This window comes from Mustelus asterias, chromosome 15 (assembly GCF_964213995.1).
Source record: "Mustelus asterias chromosome 15, sMusAst1.hap1.1, whole genome shotgun sequence".
Lineage (NCBI taxonomy): Eukaryota > Metazoa > Chordata > Chondrichthyes > Carcharhiniformes > Triakidae > Mustelus > Mustelus asterias.
In genome coordinates, this window is record NC_135815.1 from 59028054 (window position 1) to 59046865 (window position 18812).

At 41.9% G+C, this 18812-nt stretch overlaps 1 protein-coding gene across 5 annotated transcripts in view; it reads left to right on the forward strand.

The window, feature by feature from the left end:
• Positions 1 to 18812, forward strand: part of scaf8 (SR-related CTD-associated factor 8) — a 179715-nt gene that overhangs the window by 109486 nt on the left and 51417 nt on the right. For all 5 annotated transcript variants that reach the window (XM_078229954.1, XM_078229955.1, XM_078229956.1 and 2 more), the window contains 2 exons: positions 16417 to 16553; positions 18571 to 18744. In XM_078229954.1, coding sequence (XP_078086080.1) covers positions 16417 to 16553; positions 18571 to 18744 — 311 coding nt within the window. The remainder of the gene's footprint in view (positions 1 to 16416; positions 16554 to 18570; positions 18745 to 18812) is intronic.

Below are 18812 nucleotides of genomic sequence, written 5' to 3' on the forward strand. Positions count from 1 at the left end.
GTGTTGGAATATTTTTAAGGCAAAGATAGATAGATTTTTGAACAGTAAGGGAATTAAGAGTTATGGTGAGCGGGTGGGTAAGTGGAGTTGAGTCCACAAAGAGATCAGCCATGATCTTATTGAATGGCGAGTAGGCTCGAGGGGCCAGATGGCCTACTCCTGCTCCTAATTCTTATGAAATCTATGCACTGGCTTAATATCGGGCCTCCTCCAGATCCCTCACCTTCTCTGTTCCGCCATTGGCGGGTGTGCCTTCACCTGCCTCAGGCTCTGGAACATTCCCTCCCTCAACTCTCTGTGCGTCGCCGCCCCCCCCCCAAAATCCCCGTATCCTTCAAGGCACAGGTTTTATAAACTTGTGTCTTTGACCAAGCCTCTAATCTGCTGGTCTATTATGTCTCCAAACGGATGATTGTCAGATAATGTTTGATAATGCAGCTCTGAAATACATTGGGATGATTGACTCGAAGGCTAAAAAGATATCTGTTGCTCGCCTGAGGCAATCAAGCAGGCTGATGTTGTTATTAAACGTAGCAACTAGATTCGAGCCTGCTCCGCCATTATCATGGAACCCGGGTTCGATTCCCAGTTTGGATCACTGTCTCTGTGGAGTCTGCACATTCTCCCCATGTCTGCGTGGGTTTCCTCCGGGTGCTCCAGTTTTCTCCCACACTCCAAAGATGTGTGGGTTAGGTGGATTTGCCATGCTAAATTGCCCCTTACTGTCCCAGGATTTATAGGTTAGAGGGATTAGCGGGGTAATTATGTGGGGTTATGGGGATAGGGCCTGGAGTGGGATTGTTGTTGGTGCAGACTCGATGGGCCGATTGGCCTCTTTCTGCACTGTAGGGATTCTAAGATAGTTTTTTTTTATTTAATGAGATGTCCTATTATAATTAGTTTTAAGATGCATAATGTTTCCACACTTAACCATTACAAAGACAAAAAATTCTCAACACAGCCCTGTTTAAATTAATTAGTATTCTAAAAATAAGTTGACAACTTTTCCTTGCTGCTAAGTCAGATTTTTTTTGTTTGTAATATGAATTCTTCTTTGAATCAAGTGCGACTGAGTTCTTGCAAAGTAAGATAAAGCTGTACAACATACTACCCTAGAGGCATAAGGGGACTTGAGTGTCAGCTGATTATGGTGACTCGGTGCTGGTTTTCAATCACGGTGGTCTGGCCATAAATGGGCTGTGGGGCTCCAGAGTGGCTCAGTGTTCCTGTATGGTCATTGGAAGGGCCAAGCTGATGAGTGCGTTGGGGGAGGGGATTGGGAAGAGGGGCATTTGGGAGGAGCGGGGGGCTGGAAATTGGGTTGAGAAACCATTGAGTGATTGGGAAGGGGGTGAAGTTTTGGGAAGAGTGATGTGTGTCTGTTTAAGGGGAGTGGGAAAGGACGAGGAGCTGATTATCATGTGTGTATGATGGATGGAGCAGAGAGAGAGGCTTCATTGAGTATTCTGTCATCAAGGAATATGGCCGAAGCTACATAATTATGTAAAGTTTTTACAAAATAATAGTTGGCACAGTAGTTAGCACTGCTGCCTCACGGCGCCAGGGACCCAGGTTTGATTCTCGGCTTAGGTTACTTTCTGTGTGGAGTCTGCACGTTCTCCCCATGTCTGCGTCAGTTTCCTCTGGATGCTCCGATTTCCTCCCACAGTCCGAAAGACGTGCTGGTCTAACGCCTGTCTAACTGCCAAGTCCCCTATTACTACTGCTTGCTTGCTCTACAGCAGAACCAGGTATGGTGCCACAGGTCTGGTGCATTGGCCATGCTAAATTCTCCCTCAGAGTACCTGAAAGCACCAGAGTGTGGCGACTAGGGGATTTTCACGGTAACTTAATTGCTGTGTTAATGTAAGCCTCCTTGTGACACTAATAAATAAAATTAAACTTAATATATCATGTATGAAAATCTGTGGTCATTTGTAATACAGTAAGAGTTTTAACAACACCAGGTTAAAGTCCAACAGGTTTATTTGGTAGCAAATGGCATTAGCTTTCGGAGCGCTGCTCCTTCGTCAGATGGAGTGGAAATCTGCTCTCAAACAGGACACAGAGACACAAAATCAAGTTACAGAATACTGATTAGAATGCGAATCTCTACAGCCAACCAGGTCTTAAAGATACAGACAATGTGAGTGGAGGGAGCATTAAGCACAGGTTAAAGAGCACAGGTATTGTCTCCAGACAGGACAGCCAGTGAGATTCTGCAAGTCCAGGAGGCAAGCTGTGGGGGTTACTGATAGTGTGACATAAAGCCAACATCCCGGTTTAGGCCGTCCTCATGTGTGCGGAACTTGGCTATCAGTTTCTGCTCAGCGACTCTGCGCTGTTGTGTGTCGTGAAAGCCGCCTTGGAGAACGCTTGCCCGAAGATCAGAGGCTGAAAGCCCGTGACCGCTGAAGTCCTCCCCCACAGGAAGAGAACAGTCTTGCCTGGTGATTGTCGAGCGGTGTTCATTCGTCCATTGTCGTAGCGTCTGCATGGTTTCCCCAATGTACCATGCCTCGGGACAACCGCACAACCTCAAACAGACCATTGTCCGCAGCAAACCACCCAGCCTTCAGGAGAACAGTGACCACTACACCACACAACCCTGCCACAGCAACCTCTGCAAGACATGCCGGATCATCGACACGGATGCCATCATCTCACGTGAGAATACCATCTACCAGGTACACGGTACCTACTCTTGCAACTCGTCCAACGTTATCTACCTGATACGCTGTAGGAAAGGATGTCCCGAGGCATGGTACATTGGGGAAACCATGCAGACGCTACGACAACGGATGAATGAACACCGCTCGACAATCACCAGGCAAGACTGTTCTCTTCCTGTGGGGGAACACTTCAGCGGTCACGGGCATTCAGCCTCTGATCTTCGGGTAAGTGTTCTCCAAGGCGGACTTCATGACACGACAGCGCAGAGTTGCTGAGCAGAAACTGATAGCCAAGTTCCGCATACATGAGGACAGCCTAAACCGGGATGTTGGCTTTATGTCATCCTATCAGTAACCCCCACAGCTTGCCTCCTGGACTTGCAGAATCTCACTGGCTGTCCTGCCTGGAGACAATACCTGTGCTCTTTAACCTGTGCTTAATGCTCCCTCCACTCACATTGTCTGTATCTTTAAGACCTGGTTGGCTGTAGAGATTCGCATTCTAATTAGTATTCTGTAACTTGATTTTGTGTCTCTGTGTCCTGTTTGAGAGCAGATTTCCACTCCATCTGACGAAGGAGCAGTGCTCTGAAAGCTAATGGCATTTGCTACCAAATAAACCTGTTGGACTTTAACCTGGTGTTGTTAAAACTCTTACTGTGTTTACCTCAGTCCAACGCTGGCATCTCCACATCATTTGTAATATGCAGACTTTATTAATTTAGTTAACATTACTATGCTGCTTTATTGCTGATTTGTTTTTGCTGGCGATGAGGGTCACATTTTCAAAAGTTTTACTATGCATTCATTGCCATCAATGGCATGGCCAGCATTTGTTGCCCATTCTTAATTGCCCTGAAGAAGATGGTGGTGAGTTAAAATGGGGTCACATTATGAAAATAATTTACAAAGCACTGCTATAATGCATTGCTTTGCATGTACGTAATGTTCTGTTCTGTTCTGGGTTGTGTTCTGTTGTTAGTATGAACTTCATCTTATATTACATAATACTAACTGCATTAAATTCTGGAATGCTGAGGTCACCGAAATGTTGTGATACAAATATGTTGGTCCACAGTCTTGGCGGTAATAGAAGGTTATCAAAGAGAAGACGAATGTCTATTAATTCCACTTCTTTGAAGCCAACCAGAAGCATTTGCATTCATTACAGGTCATAAAATATGCTACAATTGCTTGAATCCACATCTCAAACCATTTTCAGACCTTTGTCTTCAGCCTTTAATTTTTAGGCCATTTTGTTTTCGACTACTCTGATCTCTGAAGTGGTAATAGAACTTTATCCCACAAAAAGTAATAGATGGTAGTTTAATTAGTAATTTTAAATCTGAGTACGATAGATATCATGCTAACTAATGACATTAAGGATATGGAGCCAAGGCAGGTATATGGTGTTAGAACACAGATTAGCCATGATCTAATCAATTAGCAGAATAAGCTCAAGAGAATAAATATCTTTCTCCCATTCCTATGACTCTACACTTCATGAAGTATGTACTTGGGGGCAATATGCTTGAGGTGTATAAGATAATGACGGAGTAGGTTGTGTTTATGTTGATACTTTGTTCCAAATACTTAGCATAGGGACCAGGAGTCACAATTTTAACTTATCTAAGGCCAGATCTATTTCAGGAAGTAATCCTTTTACCAGAAAATCATGGCCCGTAGAGCTAGCTACTGGCTTGTGTGCTGGGCAACTATTTGCTTAATTCCTTCAAGTGCAAGCTGGAACTGTTTCTGATTGGGGTAGAGATCCCTTCAAAATATAGTTACATCATAGAATCAATGGGGCTAGAGTAATTTCCTGGACTAGTTTCAAGTTATGGGATGGTGGGGGAGCGGGGGCAAAGAGAGAAATGTCCCAGACTTTTCACCCCTCAATTGTCCTGATTTTTGAATTAGCCTTTCCCTGCATATCACGTGGTTTTAGCTGGGGTGGAGAGTGTGCATCTCATGATGGTATCACCATTGAGTGGAATAGGCTAGATCAACCAGGGAATCCTTTCCTGTAAATTAATGCTCAGATGTTGGTAAACAGTTCACTTGTTTTCCCATTTGCTGAATTCCCAAATGGCAAATCTGTGGAACAGGCACTAGAAAGATAGTCAAAGCAGCAAGTGTTGCTTCATTCATATCAAAATTAGATAGTTATTTTGGAAAATAACATTTTAGAATGCAGTTTATTAGTAACCTGAGACATGACCAATGATGAGCTTAGAATGTTTGAAAAAAACAGGTGACTTTTGAGCCTATAATTCTCAAAGCTTTTCACAATTGGTGTATGTTCCTCTTGCTACATCTGGAGCCTTTGTGTACACTAATTAACAGAGATCATTTGCCATGATTAGTCCTCAGCAGCATCATTGTTGTAGTATTTGGCTACCAGAATGGCATCGGACTAAGGTTAACGTTAGACCTTACATTGTCCAGCAATTCCTGTGTTCCTTTAAGTTGAGCAGGATGAAAGTCTGAGTGTATACTCTCATGACATACCTATAACAAAAATAACTTAATTTCACCACCTAAACTATTAGCGCTAGTGGCGTATAGCTATGATCATTGCAGTATTGCAGACATAAAACAACTTTTCTCGTGATTATTCACAGAATTTTATATTTTTACTATGCTTTTGGTCATCCTTCTGTATTTTTATCCACTGCTTGCCATCTGCTTCACCTTTGTAAAGCACCTCAGAAGTTGTATATGTAAAAGACACATAATTAAACATGTTGATATGTATTTAAAACATTACAAAGTAGCCTTGGGGCCAGTGCTGAGTGAACAGGTAGCATTGGGCTGGATTCAATGCAGCACTGAGGGCTCTGCAGCCCCCAGCTAAAACATATGTGGGAGAGCCTCCCCCATTGTGAATGTCTGTCTTGCAGGCATTAAACAACCAATTTGCCATTCATTAAGTGATTTGAAGAGGAACTTGCAATCCTCAGCAACAGGAAGTCATGTGCAGAGAGCTGCTAGCACCCCCACTCGAGCTGCCTCCAACTCTTGCAGGGAGAGCTGCTGGATGGGATATTTGGCATGCAACTTAGCAGCGGTGATATGAATCACTTCAGTGGCCACCAATTATTAATCATTTAAGGATCTCAATCTGCCCACCTGACATGCCCCTCTCTCTGCTGGTAAAACTATGGTTGGGGACTGGTGAGTAGGCAACACCCACTGGATTTTACATGAACTGCCCTTCCGTTTAAACCTGCTGGTGGGGGCAATTATAACTGGGAATGCACAAGAGGCCAGAATTAAAGGTGCACAGATTTCTTAGAATGGGAGGAGATTAAAGAAATACCGAGGAGCAAGGCATTTGAAAACTGAGATGAGAATTTTAAAATCAAGACATTAACTTGACAGGGGACCACCGTAGATCATCCAAAAAAGGGATGGCAGGAGAGTTGGAGTCGGTGCAAGTTAAGACATTGGCAGCAGAGTGTTGGATGACCACAGGTTTATGGAGGATATAAGATAGGAGACATCCATGGAGTATGTTGGAATAGTTGAGTTGATAGATGACAAAGGCGTGGCTGAAGGTTTCAGCAGAACTTGAGCTGAGACCGGGGCACTGAATTTTACAGCATTGAAGTAGGTAACTGGGGCTTTGTTTCTGTGCCTGTTCTCTAAAAGAGTAATCTTTTCCCCCTGTCAATTTCCCATTTTTCCTTCAAAATAATTTATCCATTTCTCTTTAAGCTTTTATTTTCTATTGTTATTGCATCTTATTCTACTAAAGAATATTTTGTTTAACTCCTTCCACCGTTCTTCATTGATGATTTTGCTAAACTCTTTTGGATGAGAAATTAAGCAGAGACCTGGATTGCCTGTTTTGGTGGAAGTGAAAGATCACATGGCTCTACTCCGCTTACTGAACAAAGAACAGGAGAGGTCTTCTAGTGCTGTGACCAACATTTATCCATCGGCCAACGTCACCAAAAACAAGTTAACAGATCATTTGTTTCATTGCTGTTTATGGGGTGTTGTTGCATGCAAATTGGTTCCCTCATTTGTGTGCAAAACAGTAGTGACTATATTTCAAAAGTAATAAGTTGGTTGTGAAGTGTTTTTGGATATCTTTTTATTGACTTGTTGGATACAAAGTTCTTTGGTCACGATCTGCTTCATTCTCGAGTTAAAGAATTATATATAAATTTTGACATTTTAAAAAAACGACCTGTTGTTATAAAGCCATGCTTTGTGGCAAAAATTACTTTCTGTACTTGCTGGAAACCACTGAGTTTTCAAAAACTGAAAAAGCATTCCAATAACTTGGAAATGGCAGTTTCCAATAGGGCTGAACGTTTGCGTAGCTGTACCTCACAAATTTGAAAGTATTAAAATGGAATCAAACTGCCTAGAAAATTGCCTTGGAGTGTGAATGGGGCATCTCCTAACCTTTGATAGGCAACCCAGGAAGTGAATGGGCCATATCACAAGATTGAAATTGGGTTTGTTTATCAACCATAACCCATGAATAAGATTAAATACATTTAGTACACGGCAAAAATTTCATAACTTTTAAAAATGCTTAATCATTTATATATTAGTAGAACTATCATCAACTTCAAATGGTAAAAACAAAATAAATATTTATGTTTTGGACGTACAGGGAGCACGCAGTTCTCACCATCAATGTTGTGTGCAATCATCATTTCACTTGTCCTTGCTTCACATGCATATCACTTCAGTTATATCAGTAGGAATAAACATATGCGGATAGAAATCAGTGGAATGTGGTAGCCCTCTGCATGGGCAACGGTCAACAAAATGTCTTGTGGGTTGCGCGCACAACCCTGAAGGAATGCATGTGGCCCCTGGGCAGTTTGCCTACTATTACCCTAACCCATTCACAAAGCATCCAGATAATCACCTGAGTACTCAACTTGGTGGGGACCAAACATTAGATGTAATCACCTCAGACAGTGAGCTCTGGCTGAGAAAGGAATTTATCCAGCTACAACCTAATCGTGTAAACCATTGACCTGGAATCCAGTAACCATGGCCATTTCGATAACTGATCAGTTTGTGAGAGAGGAACATGTGGCAAGCCAACTGACCACTTTTTGTGTTTAAGAAACTGCTTTTCACTAGGACGCAGAACAGAAGCAATAGAAATGCTGAAGAAGCAGGTCCCCTGAGTAGACCTCACTTGCTTTTGTGCTTTCCACCCAGACTCCATGTTTTTACACTTCTTGCTATTCAGTCTTCCACATGCTGCAGGCAGTACTTTAAGAACCAACCCAGCAGCTGTTGACTCCATAAGGAACGGTTATAAGTTATCCGTCAACATATTTAAATTGTTTCAATGACAAAACTGGAGAGATCATCAAGCTCAACCTGAAACCATCAGTCTACAAGACCAATAGTTTTTAAACTCTTTTTAGACTCCTAAAAGTTCTGCTTATTCTGTCCCCTCATTCTGTAAATTGGTGAAGACAGGATTAAATACAACATAATACTATTTTCTTTTTTTTAAAACTTTAATGTAGAATTGCTGATTATAGGCAAGCAATAGGTATACTCCCTTCCTTAACATGACACCTTGAATGTGGACTAGTGCTCACAATTCCCTGTACTAATTTTTGACATAATTGAAAGAAACCTGTATCTCTCTCTCTTATGATCACCGTACACAATTAAACACTGACTTAATTGGCAAGCATATCCCTTTTTAAAAAAAATCTATTGCAGTCAAATAGAGTGGGAAAAGCTAGAAGCCATTTTACTCCTCCTGACCTGATTGTAATGCCTGTAGAGTAAATGTTATAGAGTCATAGAGGTTTACAGCATGGAAACAGGCCCTTCGGCCCAACTTGTCCATGCCGCACTTTTTTTTTTAAACCCCGAAGCTAGTCCCAATTGCCCGCATTTGGCCCATATTCCCTCTATATCCATTTTACCCATGTAACTGTCTAAATGCTTCTTAAAAGACAAACATGTACCCACCTCTGGCAGCTTGTTCCAGACACTCACCACCCTCTGTGTGAAAAAATTGTCCCTCTAGACCCTTTTGTATCTCCCCCCTCTCACTATAAACCTATGCCCTCTAGTTTTAGACTCCCCTATCTTTGGGAAAAGATATTGACTATCTAGCTGATCCGTGCCCCTCACTATTTTCTAGACCTCTATAAGATCACCCCTAAGTCTTTTGCGCTCTAGAGGAAAAAAAGTCCAGGTCTATCCAGCCTCTTCTTATAACTCAATCCATCAAGTCCCGGTAGCATCCTAGTAAATCTTTTTTGCACTCTTTCTAGTTTAATAGTATCCTTTCTATAATAGGGTGACCAGAACTCTACACAATATTCCAAGTGTGGCCGTACCAATGTATTGTACAACTTCAACAAGACGTCCCAACCCCTGTAATCAATGTCCTGACCAATGAAACCAAGCATACTGAATGCCTTCTTCACCACTGTTCACCTGTGACTCCACTTTCAAGGAGCTATGAACATGTACCCTAGACCTCTTTGTTCTGTAACTCTCCCCAATGCCCCACCATTAACTGAGTAAGTCTTGCCCTGGTTCGATGGACCAAAATGTATCACCTCGCATTTATCTAAATTAAACTCCATCTGCCATTCGTCACAGTGCTGAAATGCATATTTCGCTTCTGAAATGCATATTTCTCTTCTGAAATGGAAGATATGGCATTTGGTGCACAGTGGAAGGATCTTTATTTTGCATTTGTTCCCTTAGCTGATACTTGGTGCTGCAAGTAATGGAAATATTCTATGCCCTAGTACCAAGTATAATTCTCACCTTAAGCACAATTTAAAAATAACAGTTTAGAACTAATTTCTGTTATATGGTGACTAATGTGTGTAATAATGTTCTGGGTTTGAGACCAAAGAGTGAATCTTTCAAAATTCAGTTGTTTTTTAGTCAGACAAAAGATCTTAACACTTTTTAAATGTGGCACTGGTTTTCAAAGGCTCTCTTTATATAGTAGTTCAATGAATTAAAAAACTGTATTTATCTATAAAGCTAAAGACATTAATTTTCTATAAAGCGCTTTGTTGTATCCTGAGAAGGCGCTATGTTTTTCACTTTCCATGATGTATGTAAATAAGTGAGGGTTTTTTTTGCTCTTGTCTGTGTTACAGGTTAGCACTGCTGCCTCACAGCGCCAGGGACCTGGGTTCAATTCCAGCCTGGGGTGACTGTGTGGAGTTTGCACGTTTTCCCCACGCCTGCATGGGTTTCCAAAGATGTGCAAGTTAGGTTGATTGACCATGCTAAATTGCCCCTTAGTGTCAGGGTAACAATACGTGGGGTATGGGGATAGGACCTGGGCGGGATTGTTGCTGGTGCAGGCTCAATGGGCCAAATGGCCTCCTCCTGCACTGTAGGGATTCTATGATTAATATCATTAATAACTCTAAGTATACATGTAGAATTTCTCTCATTAATAACATATTTGAGAAAATCAGCTTGAACTGAAAAGGTGATTATTTGAACTAGACTTGCGGGATAATATACTACTACTCTGCTTTCTGTGTCTCAGATAATTTTGTATTTGTGCTGCTAAACCTATTTTGTCTCATGGGCTAACAAGTCTGTTTTATGTGGTACTTTGTCAAATGGCTTTTTATGGTCAATACATGCAACATTTAATCTGGCCCATCCTTTTACTACCCATTTATTATTTGTATATTTATAAAGCACTTTTTAAAAATCTTATCTTACCAACTAATCTATTCTCGTGCATTCTTTTATTTTCTTCTTATCCTCCCTATTTTCATTTTCAGTCCTACAATATACTTTACTATGCATGTTTCCAATTATATCAAGTATAGAATTATGCGTGGTAAATCAATGTTAGTGCACTGTGTATTGCTTTTCCTTGCGTCCTCTAAGCAAAACCCCCAATTTTTCCCAAATATGGCTGATTCAGTGGATTCTGATGGTTTGCACATTTATCGTCTTCAACCCACTAAATGTGAATTTACTTGAACAAGTACAAATTGGTTGACCACAGCTCTCGGAGAATGAATTAAGGGATTCTTTGGCATCTGAGTGGAGATGGGGCTGCCTTGTCTCCGGGGGGTGCTGGTGACTGGTAGCAAGTTGCCGAGAGGAAAGCTCAGTGTACATGCTGAGGTACGTATTGCACATGCGCAAAATTTGGTGATCGAGAATACAGGACAAGCATCTCAAACACTGGACAGTCACAGGACATCTGGGATAGTTGGCCACCTTAAAGTAATGTAAAAAGTACAAAAAGAATAAATAGATATTTTTACAATGGAAACAATGGTGGCACAGCAGTTAGCACTGCTGTCTCACAGTGCCAGGGACCCGGGTTCAATTCCGGCCTCGGGTGACTCTCTGTGGAGTTTGCACGTTCTCCCTGTGTCTCCGTGGGTTTCCTCTGGATGCTCCGGTTTTCTCCCAAGATGTGCACGTTAGGCAGATCGACCATGCTAAATTGCCCCTTAGTGTCCCAAGATGTGTGGGTTAGGGGGATTAGCAGGGTAAATACGTGGGGTTGCAGGGATGGGACCTGGGTGGGATTGTTGACGGTGCAGACTTGATGGGGCAAATGGCCTCCTTCTGCACTGTATGATTCTATTCTATGAAAAAGGGGGCAGGTCAGACATGTTGATAGGAAATCACTAAAGCCAGAGTGAGACACAAATGACTTTGCATGCATGTGTAAGACATGTGCAGATAAGAGGGAGAAAGAAAGCATGGAAGACAAGGCTAGGAGACGATTGAATTTGTCCTGTCTTGGACAATTTATTTGCTCTCTTACTGCCCATAATCAGTTTTGTTTATATGAAAAGAGATATGTCTTCTTACTCTTGGAGTGTGTATCCCAAATAAGTAATTCAGCAGCAGCTTTTGTTAGTTTTAAACAAAGAAGGTTATTCCTATATATTCCAAATTAATGCAAGGGCATACGTTGATTTCATACAAAGCATACCGTTCATAGAGAAGGAAATGAGAGAGTGCAGAATGTAGTATTACAGTCATAGCTAGGGTGTAGAGAAAGATCAACTTAATGCAAGGTAGGTCCATTCAAAAGCCTGATGGCAGCAGGGAAGAAGCTGTTCTTGAGTCGGTTGGTACGTGACATTAGACTTTTGTATCTTTTTCCCGGCGGAAGAAGGTGGAAGAGAGAATGTCCGGGTGCATGGGGTCCTCAATTATGATGGCTGCTTTGCCGAGGCAGTGGGAAGTGTAGACAGAGTCAATGGATGGGAAGTTGGTTTCTGTGATGGATTGGGCTACATTCATGACTTTTTGTCATTTCTTGTGATCTTGGGCAGAGCAGGAGCCACACAGGCCGTGATAGAACCAGAAAGAATGCTTTCTGTGGTGCATCTGTAAAGGTTGGTGAGAGTCGTAGCTGACATGCCAAATTTCCTTAGTCTTCTGAGAAGGTAGAGGCGTTGGTGGGCTTTCTTAACTATAGTGTTGGCATGGGGGGATCAGGACAGGTTGTTGGTGATCTGGACATCTAAAAACTTGAAGCTCTCAACTCTTTCTACTTCATCCCCGTTGATGCAGACAGGGGCATGTTCTCCTCTGTTTCCTGAAGATGACAATCTCCTTCATTTTGTTGACATTGAGGGAGAGATTATTGTTGCTGCACCAGTTCACCAGATTCTCTATCTCATTCCTGTACTCTGTCTCGTCATTGTTTGAGATCTGTCCCACTACGGTGGTGTCATCATCAAACTTGAAAATCGAATTGGAGGGGAATTTGGCCACACAGTCATAGGTGTATAAGGAGTATAGTAGGGGGCTGAGAACACAGCCTTGTGGGGCACTGGTGTTGAGGATGATTGTGGAGGAGGTGTTGTTGCCTATCCTTACTGATTGTGGTCTGAGAGTTAGGAAGTTCCGGTTCCAGTCGCAAAGGGAGGAGCCGAGGCTCAGGCCATGGAGTTTGGAAATGTATTTCGTGGGAATAATGCTGTTGAAGGCTGAGCTGTAGTCAATAAATAGGAGTCTGACATAGGTGTCTTTGTTATCTAGGTGTTCCAGGGTTAAGTGCAGGGCCAGGGAGATGGCGTCTGCTGTGGACCTGTTGTGGCGGTAGGCAAACTGTATTGGATCCAGGTAGTCCAGGAGGCTGGAATTGATTCATGCCTTTCGAAGCACTTCATGATGATGGATGTCAGAGCCACCGGACGATAGTCATTGAGGCACGCTGCTTTAGTTTTTCTTAGGTACCAGGATGAAGGTGGTTGTCTTAAAGCAGATAGGGACCTCAGATTGTTGTAAAGAGAGGTTGAAGATTTCTGCGATTACCCCCGCCAGCTAATCCACGCAGGACCTGAGTGCTCACCCTGGTATCCTATCTGGGTCGTCGCTTTCCATGGGTTGACCTTCAAGAAAGCTGCTCTGACATCTGCAATGGTGACCCCAGATACTGGTTCATCCAGGGTGGAGGGCATGCTCTCGCTGACCTCTTGCTCAAAACGGGCATAGAATGCATTGAGCTCATCAGGGAGGGGTGCATTGGAGCCAGCGATTTTACATGCCTCCATCTTGTAGCCTGTTATAGAAGAATGAAGTCATAGAGTCATAGAATAGAGTCATAGAGTCAAGTTATGTCTTGCAGACCTTGCCATAGTCGGCGGGGGTCTGTGTGGCTAGCCTGGAACTCTAGCTTGGTCCGGTACTGTCTTTTGGCATCTTTGATGGATCTCCTTAGACCGTATTTGGCTTTCTTATAAAGGTCAGGGTCGCCTGACTTGAACGCCTCAGACCTGCACTTCAGCAAGCAGTGGACCTCCCTGTTCATCCATGGTTTCCGGTTGGGGAATATGTGGATTTGCTTCTTTGGCTCGCAATCTTCTACACACTTACTAATGAAGTCAGTTACTGTAGTGGCGTACTCGTTCAGGCTGGTCGCAAAGTTTTCGTGTACCTACAAGTCCACTGACTCAAAGCAGTCCCATAGGGGATTATCCGATTCCTCAGACCAACATTGCATGACTTTCCTTGATGGATTGTTCCACTTCAGTTTTTGCTTGTAAGCCGGGAGCAGGAATACAGCCTTATGGTCTGATTTGCTAAAGTGTGAGCGGGCGATAGTGCGGTAGGCATGTTTGATATTTGTGTAGCAGTGGTCTAGGATGTTTGGGCCTCTGGTGGAACAGGAGACGTGTTGATGGTAACTTGGCAGTACACTCTTGAGCGTGGCCTGATTGAAGTCCCCGGCCACGATGAACAAGGCCTCGGGATGTTTCGTCTCAAGGCTATTCGTAGTTGTGTATATTTCATCCAGTGCCACTGATAGGCACCAGACACGAGAAACCTTTTGGTGTTTTTCAATAATTTCCTTAGTTCAGGCATATTGACACCAAACTATATTAATCACCAACTATCTGTCTGAAATTGGCTTAGTCAGCAAAGACCCAAAATGTTTGAGTGTCATAACAGCGTCCGAATGGGAGTCCTCCACGCCGGTCTTTTCAGTGAACTTGGCAGTGCAATCTTCTGACGCTCTGTCAATTTCTTTGACATCTCAGAGCTTTGTGCCAGTAAGGGGCAGGGGAAGCTTAAGTACGTTGGTGAAGCTGGCCTCAGCGTTCAGGCATCATTGCGCAGGATGTCCCTATCTCCTTGCGAACCGGAAGACTTCCTCCAACCCAAGATGGCACTGCCCGGCCTTCCCCCAACCACCCATGCATTTCAGTGGCCTTTGTTTTCCCTCTGCCCCCAGCCTGGCTCCCACCATTGCAGAGCAGAGAGCAGTAGTGATTCTCACTAGCGTGACCTCTCACTGGTGAGCGGGGAAGCGGCCATGCTGAACCTTGTAAGTGGATGTTAATGTAGTCAATTTCAAAGGGCACAAAAGGGGCTGGGAGGATAGCAATCCATTTGGCCCCTCAAGCTATCTTTCCAGCTCACTACGCTGATCGACCAGTGCGGTAAGATCACGTCCAGTATCTTTCTAATTTGAATGTCTGTATATTGCAACACATGGTGAATTTGCCTGAACCCTTAGTTTTCAAAAGAAAAATTGGCTGTATTGATATTCTTGGCAAAGTATGCTGAGATGTTCCCTTGTGAAATTATAAATCTGAACATACTAAATGTCCAAGATCAAATTCACAATTCTTACTCAGTTGTTTTGAAATAACTGCTACTTTGCAATAGATACCTACTCAGTGTAACCCCAGAGTAAACATAGAAAAGATGTTTCCACATGACAGGAAATCCAAAACTATAAGTGACTATAACTATAAGATAGTCACAAATCCAATATGAAATTCAGGAGAAACTTTAGTCATAGAATGATGAGAATGTGGAATTCAGTACTGCATGAAGTGGAGGTAAGTAGCATAATTGCAGTTATCAGGAAGTTAGATAGCTGGAAAGGAATATAAGATCCAGTACAGAAATCACTAAAAGCTAGTAAACAGGTACATTTTTTTATAAAAGCTAAGGAAATGTTGGCCTTTATCTCAGGACTGAAATACAAAGAAGTGAAGTTATGTTACAATTACATAATGTTTTGGTTACGCCTCATTTAGAATACGGTGTTCCGTTCTGGGCACCACACCCAACAAATATGTATCGGCCTTGGAGAGTGTGCAGCACATATTGATCAGAATGAATGCAGCACTTTCATATTATGAGGATTATATACAGTACAGTGTCCCATAGCATTATTTAAAGAATAGCAGGGAAATTTGCTCAGTGCCGAGTCCAACATCTATGCCTCAACCAACTACTAATGATGGTGATCTAGTCTTTATTGTAGTTGGTGGCACCTTGCATGTTGACTTTAGCATTCAGCAAACATTCTTTGATGCAAAAGAAATACAGTTTCTTTCTTGCTCGTTTGCATTAATGTTTTATGAAGTATCCAAATTCGGTTTGGATTAATGATCAGTGTGACCATTAAGCGGTATGCTTATCAAGCCTGCAGAAGTCAGCAATATTTAAAGTTTGATTGGGTTTACTCTAAGTCACACATAAAGTTTCTATTTTGAGTTCTTGTAAAATCCTATCCAGTTTAATTTGGTAAAATATTAGATAATCATTGATATAGTTCCATTGTCAGGAAAGGAAAATTTGACTTGAGCAATGTATACACAGCACTGTGGATGTTCCTACAAAACATGGATTGTGGCAATTCAAGAATGCAGCACAGCACCACCACCTTGAGGGCAATTAGGGATGGGTAATAAATGCTGGCCTAGCCAGTAATGCCCACATCTCATGAGCGAATCTAAGATACAGAAGATAGCGTGAGAGGCCAAACGGATTGCTATCCTTTGTTGGTAGCCTAATACACAAGGTAGGTGTGTGTTAACTGGCACCTAACCTGGTTAATGTGTGATTTCTCTGTCATCCTATGCTTTATTAGGTCCTTTGCCTGTATAATAGGATGTTTTGAAATTGTCAATACAAATGTTTCTACCTTTTCACAAATTTGCCTCCTACTTTGAAACGGTTTGAGGGTATATTACTTCCATAAAATCTAAATCAATTAAGTTAAGAAATGCCATCCCCTACTTCAAAATCAGAATTCTAGCCTTCTGGAACTCAAACGGCACCTTCAGTATATTTCAGGCAAAACTATATTGCCAAAGTATGCTGATTATACATTTTTGAGTTAGCAGATGGTTCATTGAATGCAGGGAATCAGTTTCTGCAATTCATGAAAAGATAAGGATTTTTAAATTTGATCAGAAATAGTAAGTATTCTATCTACAATAACAATTTATATAGTTGTAAATGTTTTATTTTCCAGGGACTCCAGCCACGCCTGCAACACCAGCTAATGTAATGCAAAATTTACCTGATGCATGGGCCTCCATCTCTCAGCTGTCAAATACAGACACAATTGCTGCTGTTGCACAGCTCCTCCAGAGTCCCCAGGGTCAGCAGGTATGATAGTATTTTTCAATTTTGCATTTACCTGAATTGATGATTGTTGATAAGAATTGCAAATCTTTTGATATGTTTCATTTACTTATATTTGGAGTCTGCTTCTTTCAGTGATTCACTTTACTTCTATGTCCCTAATGCTTGTACTAGTACAAATGTCTGTGGGTATTTAGGTGGGTGGGGGCTAAGTCACGGAGGTGTTACGACTGCACCTATTTATACTCCCAATACTGAAACTACTGGGTATGTTTGGAAATTTGGCCAGGCGGAAGGATCCAAGCAACATATTATACTGAATTTGCTGTTATTAATTGTAGTCTATTTCGATAAACAGTTTATGCTGTTACTGCTTGGAGAGAAGATTTTAATGCGTATTTTATTAAGATGGCTAAAATTCAAATAAAGTAAATGTTTAAATTATTACACTTTTGAATCTAACCTTGATTAACTGTTTGAAAATGAAAAACAGGTTACTGCAGGCATTAGAAATCTTTGATTTGATTTATTATTGTCACATATATTGGGATACAGTGAAAAGTATTGTTTCTTGCGTGCTACATAGACAAAACACACCGTTCATAAAGTACATAGGGGAGAAGAAAAGGAGAGGGTGCAGAATATAGTGTAAGTGTCATAGCTAGGGTGTAGAGAAAGATCAGCTTAATATATGGTAGGTCCATTCAGAAGCCTGACAGCAGCAGAGGAGAAGCTGTACTGGAGTCGGCTGGTACATGATCTCAGACTTTTGTTACTTTTTCCCGATGGAAGAAGGTGGAAGAGAGAATGTCCGGGGTGCGTGGGTTCTTGATTATGCTGGCTGCTTTTCCGAGGCAGTGGGAAGTGTAGACAGAGTCAGTGGATGGGAGGCTGGTTTGTGTGATGGACTGGGCATCGTTCTCAGCCCTTTGTAATTTCTTGCAGTCTTGGTCAGAACAGGAGCCATACCAAGCTGTGATACATCCAGAAAGGATGCTTTCTATAGTGCATCTGTAAAAATCGGTGAGAGTCATAGTGAATGTGCTGAATTTCCTTAGCCTCCTGAGAAAGGAGGCATTGGTGGGCTTTCTTAACTATAGCGTCAGCGTGGAAGGACCAGGACAGGTTGTTGGTGATTTGGATACCTAGTAACCTGAAGCTCTCGACTATTTCCACTTCTTCACCATTGATGTAGACAGGGGCATGTCCCCCACTTTGCTTCCTGCAGCAAAAGCTGAAAATGCAGATATCTGGCACTATCTGTGTAAGCCAACACATTGTGTGCATATTCTTCTTCAAAATACCGTGTCTCGGAATTTTTTTAAATTTTCACCCTTTCAATGCACTGAAAAAACAAAATATTGTGACTATTACCACATTTGCTATTTTTTTGTTTGCTGAGGGCTCATTGGGTGTGATTATTGTGTAGTTGGAAAATTGTGTTTATACTCCGTATATTGTAAAAATGCAAAGTCTAATCATTGCAAATAAAAATTATGAAGGGTCCAAAATTATGGTTTTTCAAAGCTTTCTGCAATGTGGTGTGTTAACATAATAGGACTTGATTATTTATTTTCCATACACATTGTCCCTTACTTGAGACATATACAGATGTCCTGCTCCCAGATCTCTCCAATGTTGCTTAATAAGGAGTTGTTAGTGCGCAAAATTAGTGACTTTTCCTTCAATAATACAGCTCTTGCTCTAGGAAGAATATCTACACATTAACCAACTAAGATACAGGAATTCACAGTATGGAAAGCACTTGCTTGTGTTTGACTAATCTATTTAATAGCGTATTAGTTCAAATAGGCGCTACTGTCTTATCCTATTCATTTAGTTTAAATCTATGCCATGAAACTGAAATTTTAATATGTCCCACATTTGATGGATTTTATGGCAAAAACTTGCCCTCAATTTATTTGACTTTATTCCCACTATCATATACATATGTGCAGATGTTACAGAAGATAAATTATTTGTAGTGTGAATTCTATCCTATATGCAAGCAATTGCATTGTCATTTCTGCTTTGTCTCTAGCTCCAGCAGTTGGTTCAGAGTCTTCAGATGCAGCAGCAAAAACCTCAGCCTTCTCTGCTTCAGGCTCTTGATGCTGGGCTTGTGGTCCAACTACAGGCCCTGACAGCTCAGCTGACAGCAGCTGCAACAGCGAATACTCTCAATCCACTGGACCAGCGACTCAATTTTAATAAGGTACTCTGATGGATGCAATCATATTGGAAAGATAATGTAATAGAGTGCAAGATACAATGACTCTGTGA